General features: G+C 50.9%; 1 protein-coding gene across 1 annotated transcript in view; it reads right to left on the bottom strand.

Moving 5' to 3' along the window:
* The window catches only part of plch1 (phospholipase C, eta 1), a gene marked incomplete at its 3' end in the record, with an annotated part of 47,940 nt that overhangs the window by 16,392 nt on the left and 21,548 nt on the right, over window positions 1–10,000 (bottom strand). The window contains exons 3-7 of the mRNA XM_079732855.1: window positions 7,706–7,852; window positions 5,494–5,750; window positions 5,056–5,172; window positions 2,497–2,667; window positions 1,279–1,372 (exon numbers count right to left, since the gene is read on the bottom strand). Coding sequence (XP_079588981.1) covers window positions 1,279–1,372; window positions 2,497–2,667; window positions 5,056–5,172; window positions 5,494–5,750; window positions 7,706–7,852 — 786 coding nt within the window. The remainder of the gene's footprint in view (window positions 1–1,278; window positions 1,373–2,496; window positions 2,668–5,055; window positions 5,173–5,493; window positions 5,751–7,705; window positions 7,853–10,000) is intronic.

Below are 10,000 nucleotides of genomic sequence, written 5' to 3'. Positions count from 1 at the left end.
CATCGGGGATCGAACCCAGTGCCTTCTGGACGGTCGTTAAAACACAAAACATGAGAGCAGACAAACACCAAGAATGCCTTTAATGAGTCGTCTCACTCCTAGAGCTAATACGTTTTACCGCCCCGAGGTTTGAGGCTAGGGGGGTTTGAGTTAGCTGACCATCTACGTTTCTGCTGACATCTATGGAAAGGGGAAAAGAGAGGGCAAGCAAAGGAAGAGAGAGCTCTTTCATCTGATGGGGAGGGTTAACAAACGAGGGATGAATGCAAAGAGCGAGGCGATGTGTGCGAGCATGAAGATGTGCAGGAGTGGAAGGCGAGAACAAGATGAAGAGGAAGACTCGGAATGTTAAAGTAGGAAAGGAAATTGATCCCAAGAAGCATTATTAATGATGACTTTTTTACGCATTTCATCACAGGCACGAACATACACACACACACACACACGGGCAGGGCGTAGGCCTACTGGTCTGATCAGTGAGACACACATTAACACATTTAGTCACCATGCCTCCAAGGACATAATTAGTCTCACCCCTTCTCTTTCATCAGTCTGTAACACCCTCGCTAACCCCCCCCCCCCCCCCCCTCTCTCTCTCTCTCTCTCTCTCTCTATATATATATGTTCTCAGACTAACAACTCCTCCCAAAAGTCTCACTTTCTCTGCACTCCTGTGAGACAGAAAATAAGGGGGATCACCTAAAAACCAAGGGGCGAAATTAAAACACAGTCTGTTGTCGCTGCCTATTTGAACTTGGGCTGAGGGATGTGTATTTTAGGGTGGAGATGTTAAGGGGCATTAACAATATAAAGGGGATGTGTCTGTTAACATTGTCTGGAGCAGAAATGTGGATTTATCACACAACGACACCACCCCACTGCAGACCGCCCCCAGTCTGACTCCATCCGGCACAAACCCAGATAAATGACCCGGTCAGAAACCCACTGGATCCACATATACAGGTCGCTCTTTAGGGTCCCTTGATTTATATCCAAACCAAACATACGACCGCGGGAACACAGAGACGCGCCCAATGGACGGACACACCCAGTGCTCCCCAAGTCTACCGTCTGAACGTGATCGTGGGTCGAGTGTGCAGTTAAAGCTTGGGTTGGCTTTCCAAATCCTGCGTACTCCGATCAGAGCCCTCAAAGTGGTTCATCGTTTAAAGTGATGGAGAGGAGGACTGGAGGAAGGGGAGATTGGGAGCTAGACCCGATAGTGAAAGTGAAAGAGATGATACAGAGACCAACCAGGATGGACGGGGGGGGTCTTACCTTCGATGCCCAGGAGGCCCTTTTGTTTATAATCGGAGGACTCCTCAAATTTATCGATGATGTCAGCGCAGTACTCCGGCGTCACGGTGGTCATCTGTCAAAAGAGAAAGAGTTTTTCTGAGCATTCAGGACCCCTTGGCTCCGGAGGAAGGAGTACACACGGCCACGCGTTGACCCTCTGTAACTCGCAATCATGGCGTCCCTGTCATACAGGTGGGAGTGACACGGGAGATGCCCCAGCGCCTCAGGGCACTGGAACGGCCACGGCCTGGGGTATTGGCAGCTGGCTGTTGAGCAGCTAAATGGGACAGCTGGTGGAAAAGGAGAAGCAGGGAGATAACACCACTTAGCAGCGGAAGGGGACCCTGACATGACCTACAAAAGAAAGAGTTGCAGGAGAGGACGGATACCCACGAGACAAGCCAAGTTTAGGTGTGATAAATCTGCCTAGTGGAGCCGGTTCCTCTGGGGCGTCGGGCGGAGAGGCTGTGAGCGACGCGAGGCACTTAAACATCGGACTAAATCCGACAGGATGAGCACAAGCCGATGAGCGGCCACAACACACATCGTATCGGCGCTTAAACGACAGTTAATAAAATCACATTGTCACTAAGACAACGGTCAATAACATCACACCCAATCGGCACTAAAACGGTTAATAACATCACATCGACACTAAAACAACGGTTAATAACATCACATCGACACTAAAACAACGGTTAATAACATCACATCGTATCGGCACCACAACAACGGTCAATAACATCACATCCAATCGGCACCACAACAACGGTAATGACATTACATCGACACTAAAACAACGGTTAATAACATTAAATCGACACTAAAACAACGGTTAATAACATCACATCGTATCAGCACTAAAACAGAGGTTAATAACATCACATCGTCAATAAAACAGCGGTTAATGACATCACATCGTAGCATGACTAAAGCAGAGGTTAATAATATCACATCGTCAGTAGAACCGCGGTTAATAACATCACATCGTCACTAAAACAATGGTTAACAACATGACATCGTCGACAAGACAGCAGGTTAATAACATCACATCGTCACTAAGACAATGGTGAACAGCGTCACATCGTCAGTAGAGCAGCGGTTAATAACATCACATCGTCACTAAGACAATGGTGAACAGCGTCACATCGTCAGTAGAACAACGGTTAATAACATCCCACCGCCGCGCCCTCTGACCTTCTGCTCGGTGAGCAGGAACACGGCCAGCTCCTCGGCCGTCAGGTGGTCCTTGCGGTCGCTGTAGGCCATCATGAGCAGGAACAGGTCGCGCCTCAGAGACATCATCTTGTAGAACACGGAGAACTCCTCGTAGGTAAGGGATCCCTGCTGGTCGTCGGTGTCCGCCTCCTGGGGAAGGGAGACACATCGTTTGATGCTTTAAGGAGCTCTTTGAGTATCACCAGCGGTGGTAAGTCAATGTCCCAGTGGTACCCCCCCCCCCCCGCCCCCAACTCTTCATTTGACCTGGGGCAATAGAGTCAAGAAGATACAGCTTGTTTGCTAACCGTATATGCTCTGATGGGGAGGGTGGCAACACAGTGGCTAAAGAGAGAGAGAGAAAGAGAGAGAGAGCGAGAGAGAGAGAGAGAGGGAGAGAGAGAGAGAGAAAGAGAGAGAGAAAGTGGGGAGAAAGAAAGAGAGAGAGAGAGTGGAGAGAGAGAGAGAGAGAGAGAATAGAGAGTGGAGAATGGAGAGAGAGAGAGGGAGAGAGAGAGAGAAAGAGATAAGAGAGAGTGTAGAGAGAGAGAGTGAGAGGGAGAGAGAATAGAGGGTGGAGAGAGTGGAGAGAGAGAGAAAGAGAGAGAGAGAATAGAGTGGAGAGAGAGAGTGGAGAGAGAGAGAGAGAGAGAGAAAGAGAGAGAGAGAATAGAGTGGAGAGAGAGTGGAGAGAGAGAGAGAGAGAGAGAGAGAGAGAGAGAGAGAGAGAAAGAGAGAGAGAGAGAATAGAGTGGAGAGAGAGAGAGAGAGAGAGAAAGAGAGAGAGAGAGAGAAAGAGGAAAACAGAGAGAGTGCACGTGTGCGTTGGTGTGTGTGATGGGAGACACTGGGGGAAAACTAAGCCCCCTCCAAGGTCCTGGGTTCAGTCCCCAATGTCACACCACCGTGAGCAGGCAAACTCATCTCTACCTTGTCGACCTAGATGTTAAAACGACGGCTAAACCCCTGAACACTGACAGAGATGTTCATCTGTTTGTTTCATTACTCGGCAACAGCGCCCGAAAAGCCCGCCGTCTTCCCACCCGACGCCTGCCTGGAAACACATCATGTCACACCGTCTTGTGCAATGACCTGTGATACGAGAGACAACGTGCCGTCAAATCCTCCTCAGCACCCTGCAGAACGCAGATCCCTCACCCTATTACACACACACACACACACACACACACACACACACACACACACCAACACAGCCTCCACCCAAGGCTAATTAAATGTTTCCTCATCATCATCATCATCTTATCATCTTATTATTTCACAAGTGTTCCCTGGGGACGTTCAGTGTGCCCCTGCCTCAATGAGAGGAGCAGAGCTGCTGCCTGCCACAAAAACACACCATCGCCTCCCCGCCCTCGTCTCCATCGCCATAACGATGGGCTCTCAAGGGGGCCGCAATCCATTTCCCACTAAACCCAATAAGGAGCTGAAGTGACCATCGCAGCGCTGGGATGAGCTAGGGGGGGGGGGAGCTCTAGCCTCAGCTGAGGCGATCGGGGGGGGTCGCATTATGGGGCTCTGTAAGGAATCGCAATGCATAGAAAACCAAATGGATGTGGGGCTAATTTTAGCTGCTTTGAGGTTGGAGGAAGGCTCCATCTGGGCCTGGTCTTGGAGTGAATGACGGATCAATGGCCTCTATTCAAGTCAGACCTGATCTATCAATGATCCTTTACGGGCGGACGCTGAGAGACACGCACGGACGAGAGCCCTGTGATATTGAGGTGGCCCAAGCTTCGATAGATAACAATTTGAATACATTGGACTGCTGTGTTGCTCTGTTTATTCCGCCCACACACGGCGGATTATCATAGCATCAGCAACAGCATCGATTCATTCATATAAATGTCTGCTAGGTCATCTGTGGCTGATGTTTGGCATGCGTGCATCAATTCATGCGTGCATACATACGTCCTAACAATGTGCACAATAAATGAATTCTTTCAGCAGTTCAACCGCTCAATCTAAATATTTATATTCAATAAAATGGAAATGGAAGACACAGTGGCCTCATCTGAGCCAACCAGATGAGACTCCCTGAGAGGCTGAGGGCCAGATGGCCTGGCATTGTTGTACAGAGATAAACTTCAAGTCACTCCATTTGAGACTGTCCTTGGATGTTCTCGGCTGCCTTCCTCATGCACTGCCTTCACCGTGCACTAGACTGCCTTCACCGTGCACTAGACTGCCTTCACCGTGCACTAGACTGCCTTCACCGTGCACTAGACTGCCTTCCTCATGCACTGCCTTCACCGTGCACTAGACTGCCTTCACCGTGCACTAGACTGCCTTCACCGTGCACTAGACTGCCTTCACCGTGCACTAGACTGCCTTCCTCCTGCACTGCCTTCACCGTGCACTAGACTGCCTTCACCGTGCACTAGACTGCCTTCACCGTGCACTAGACTGCCTTCACCGTGCACTAGACTGCCTTCAACGTGCACTAGACTGCGTTCACCATGCACTAGACTGCCTTCCCCATGCATCAGATGGTGGTGATGTGCCTGGGACCTTACTGACCTGGAACATCTGCTTGACCTTCCTGCGCGGCAGGTTGACGTTGAGCTTGTGGAGCAGCTGGTAGATCTCCTCGATGTTCAGGAGACCGTCTCCGTTCTTGTCTGCTTCCTCGAACGTCTGCTTCATCCACGTCTCCAACGCAACCTGGTTAAGGAGAACATCCCGTGTGTGTTTGTGTCTGTGTGTGCGTCTGTGTGTGTGTGTGTTTATTTGTGTGTGTGTGTGTCTGTGTGTGTGTGTGTGTGTGTGTATTTGTGTGTGTGATTGATTGTGTGCGTGTGTGTGAGTGTATGTGTGTGTGTGTTCGTGTGTTTTTCTGCATCTGTTTGTGTGTGTGTGTGTATTTCTGTGCGTGTGTGCGTGTGTGTGTGTGTGTATTTATGTGTGTGTGTGTGTGTATTTGTGTGCATGCGTGCGTGTGCCTTGGTGCGCCGTAACCCCTGAAGGATATTGGTCGTGGGTGCGTTGCCGTCTCGCCAGGGAGTCCTCGTCGCTGATGCCGGCCATCAGGTAGCGCAGGCCGGTCACCCAGGTGCGGGCCTCGTCTGCGTTGGAGGTGACCAGGTCCAGGGACTCCATGTGGTTCCCGTGGTACACCGTGAAGCAGCAGGCCGGCTCGAAGCCGCCCTCCGCGTGCCGGTGGAAGATGTCCGACTGATGGCCCTCCGTCACTTTGTACAGCGAATCAATGGTGACTAGCACAGCAGGAGGGAGGAGCACGAGGAGGAGGTGGAGGAGGTGGAGGAGGTGGAGGGGGAGGAGGAGGAGGAGGAGGAGGAGGAAGAGAATAAAAAGGTGAAGGAAGAGGAGTTTGAGGTGGAGGAGAAGAAGGAGGAGAGGAAGAGGACAGGGAGAGCACACAGTATGGAGTATAATTAGAGAATGCGGAAATATCAGTCCGTCCCATCTGTCTTTTTGTCTGTCCATCTGTTAATCAATGCCTGTCTTCCTGCCTGTCTGTCTGTCTGCCTGTATTTCTAGCTCTGTTCGTATGTCTAATTGAACACAAACACACACACACACACACACACCTACCCACGCACCACACAAACACACCCACCCATCCACCCACACACACACACACACTCATGGAAAACGCTGGGTCCGTTTATCTTCATCCCGGTGTCAGTGGAGGACAGCTCAGGGGCTTATCTCATGTCTAAAGTGCACACACAGATACAGGATTGCATACACACGCTAGCATCACTCAGACGGGCTGAAACCCACGGCGGGGGGAGAACAATAACGCGGATAAAGCGATAAACAACCATGATGAATTGGAGATAGCCGAGAACGCTGGGATAATAACTAATCTGCTCTGAATCCACGGCGATGGACAGTAGGGAAGCAATCCTAAATCCGGGCACAGCTGGATGGAAAATACAAAACCGAGGGGGAAATAAGTGGCACGCAATGAGAGAGATGCCAGAAGAATTACAGGGAAAGCATGAGGCCCGCGGTCAATACGAGGCCGGGCAGATGGAGCAATATGTTAGGGCGACACCGACAGAATCAGACAAACAAAGAAACAAAAGAGTACAAAAGACTAACGTGTGTGTTGGCGAGCACATCTGTACGTTTCTGCAGTGCACAGCAGTGCACACCTCATACACACCTCCAACGTCAACCAATACTCCGTACGTCATCTGCCGTACAGACTTACACAATTAGACATGATCAAATCTACGCTGAGAGGGGATGATCCTCAACACAACCCACCCACAGAATAACATAGCAGTCTCTCCCCTCAGCGGTCTCTCCCCTAGACCGGTCTCTCCCTGAGATAGTTCTCTCCCTTAGACCGGTTTCTCCCCTTGACAGGTCTCTACCCTAGACCGGTCTCTCTCCTAGACTGGTCTCTCCCCTCTATCTTTCTCTCCTAGACTGGTCTCTCCCCTAGTTCTGTCTCTCCCCTAGTTCGGTCTCTCTCCTAGACCGGTCTCTCCCCTAGACCGGTCTCTCCCCTAAATCCTTTTCTCCAATAGGCCTGTCTCTCCCCTAGACCAGTCTCTCCCTTTGACTCTTCTCTCCCCTAGACCCGTATCTCCCTTAGACCAGTCTCTCCCCTTGACAGGTCCCTCCCCTAGGCCGGTCTCTCCCATAGACCCGTCTCTCCCTTAGACCGGTCTCTCCCCTAGACTGGTCTGTCCCCTCTATCTTTCTCTCCTAGACCGGTCTCTCCCCTAGACCGGTCTCTGGCCTAGATCGGTCCTTCCCCTAGATTCTTCTCTCCCCTAGACCGGTCCCTCCCCTAGGCCGGTCTGTCCCATAGACCCGTCTCTCCCTTAGACCGGTCTCTCCCCTAGACCGGTCTCTCCCTTTGACTCTTCTCTCCCCTAGACCCGTATCTCCCTTAGACCAGTCTCTCCCCTTGACAGGTCCCTCCCCTAGGCCGGTCTCTCCCATACACCCGTCTCTCCCTTAGACCGGTCTCTCCCCTAGACTGGTCTGTCCCCTCTATCTTTCTCTCCTAGACCGGTCTCTCCCCTAGACGGGTCTCTGGCCTAGATCGGTCCTTCCCCTAGATTCTTCTCTCCCCTAGACCGGTCCCTCCCCTAGGCCGGTCTCTCCCATAGACCCGTCTCTCCCTTAGACCGGTCTCTCCCCTAGACCGGTCTCTCCCCCCCCCCCCCCCTCGGCGGTCACTTACTCTTGGCCTTCTCGCTCTTCCTGGAGGGCTTCCAGCGGATGCAGGAGCGGTGCTCGTCCAGGTAGAAGAGCCGCAGCAGCCCCTTGGAGCCGGCCTTCAGCTTCACCATCTGGGTCCCCGACTGCATCACGCTCATGCATCGCTCCACTGCGGACCGGGAGCCACGACACACACACACACACACACAGACAGACAGACAGACAGGCGCACGGGTCAGCGGAGGGATCTGTTAAAGGGGAGGAGGCTGCAGGAACCGGAGCCTGCGTCTCGGCCGGCGGTGCCAAGTGGGGCGGATCAATGGAGTCACTGTGTGGCACAATGAGGCTCAACGGACACCGGTGGACCGGGGGGACACAGACCGGAGCCCCCACAGGGGTCTGACTGTGTGGACGGAGGGACAGAGGGACGGAGAGAGGGACAGAGAGAGGGACAGACAGACAGAGAGAGAGAGAGAGAGAGAGAGAGAGAGAGAGAGAGAGAGAGAGTTTGAGTGAGTGAGTGAGTGGGAGAGTAAGTGAGAGAGAGAGAGAGAGAGAGAGAGAGGGACAGACAGAGAGAGAGAGACAGAGAGTGTGAGTGCGTGAGTGATTGGGAGAGTAAGTAAAAGACAGTGAGAAAGAGAGAGAGAGAATGAATGAGTGAGTGGTAGAGAGAGAGAGAGAGAGAGAGAGAGAGAGAGAGAGAGTCTGGTGGTTTTCTAGCTAGCCAACACACCTGAAAGCAAGGTCACTGAGGGGCAATATGTGGGAAGATGACTTAAGTGAGGTTTCAGAGGCTGAATGAAAGAATCTCTCTCAGTGTCTTTCACTCTCCCCCTCTCTCCCTCGGTCCTGAGAGAGGGACCGTCTGTGCGGGAAGGAAAGCCGAGGCGAGACACTGAGGTGGGGTGACCCCACATCTGATGGCCCTCCACTGGTCTTGAAATCCACACACGTTTCCCTGGAACATGGATGCCGCCATGATGCGAGGTAGAGTAAAGAAAATAACTGAAAAGGGTTTGCCTGCCATCATTTGGCACAAGGGAAAATTCATGGTGAAACGGATGAGGGGAATGAGAACAACGGTATGTGGGTCTGCCCTCGGAGTGTTTAATTGGTTGATGGTCTGTAGGTGTCCAACGTGCAGCAGATCAAAGCTTTGCTTCAAATTTCCTCCATCTCTGTTGTGACAGATGGCGGCAGACAGCCCAGTGACGGCTTCCTGTCCCCATTAAGGAATATCGAGTGTGTGTGTGTGTTTGTGTGTGTGTATACATGTGTGTGTGGGTGTGTGTATATGTGTGTGTGTGTGTGTGTGTGTGTGTGTGTGTGTGTGTGTTTGTGTGTATGTGTTTTTGTGTGTGTATACATGTGTGTGTGGGTGTGTGTATATGTGTGTGTGTGTGTGTGTGTGTGTGTGTGTGTGTGTCTATGTATGTGTTTGCGTGCGTGCGTGTGTGTATGTCTCTGTGTTTATGTGTGTGTGTGTGTGTGTGTGTGTGTGTACGTGTGTGAGTTTTAATTACACTTAATGAATACACGTAGTTAACAACATGCCCTTATTTCCAGTTCATTTGATTGAGTCATTTTGCATTCATACTGCAGTCACATGCAACATGTACTTGCATACACGCCCATCAGAGTGTGTGGCTTAATCTGCCAGGAAGTATCATTATTTTCTTGGATATTATATTATTCAAAATAGGCCCCTTAGCACATAACACAAGAAAACAATGCACTTAAGTGAACAATAGTCCATAAATCCACAGGGTAGTGATGCTGAGCTCAAAATATAATGATATTAAAATGTATGTTTCTCTTTTATACTCCCTGCTACTTTCAAACTGTCTTCTGTGACTTGAAACCTCCACATGAACACTGAAGTCAGGTGAGGGAGCAGTTGGACCTAGAAATGTGCATAAGAATGATCCTTCCTCTCCATTCCTTGTCTGATGACTGGTGGTTTGTGGTCAAATGTTCAAAATCCATCAGACTAGGCTGTCACCATCCTTTCTGTCTGAATGGCGAGACGGCTCTGAGCTTCGCTTTGTAGTGCGAGTCCAAATAACAAAGAAGCACATAAAGAGGAGCGAGGAACACTACGGCGCCGTCGTAACACACACGCAGAAAGTGAGTTGTTATTAGTCACCGAGAAACATGGAATCACCCTCTACACATCCACTCCATATTATCATCTGTGTCGCTGTCAGGATAAAGACGCTCCACAGAGGAGGAGGAGGGAGAAAGAGGAGGGAGAAACAGAAGGAAAAGACACTTGACAGCACACTTCAGTAGTTTAGATCATGGTATTTTTGTT

The sequence above is a fragment of the Pollachius pollachius genome, assembly GCF_949987615.1.
Source record: "Pollachius pollachius genome assembly, chromosome: 3".
Classification (NCBI taxonomy): domain Eukaryota; kingdom Metazoa; phylum Chordata; class Actinopteri; order Gadiformes; family Gadidae; genus Pollachius; species Pollachius pollachius.
Note: the sequence above shows the minus strand (reverse complement) of the source record. Positions and strands in the feature narration are given on the sequence as shown.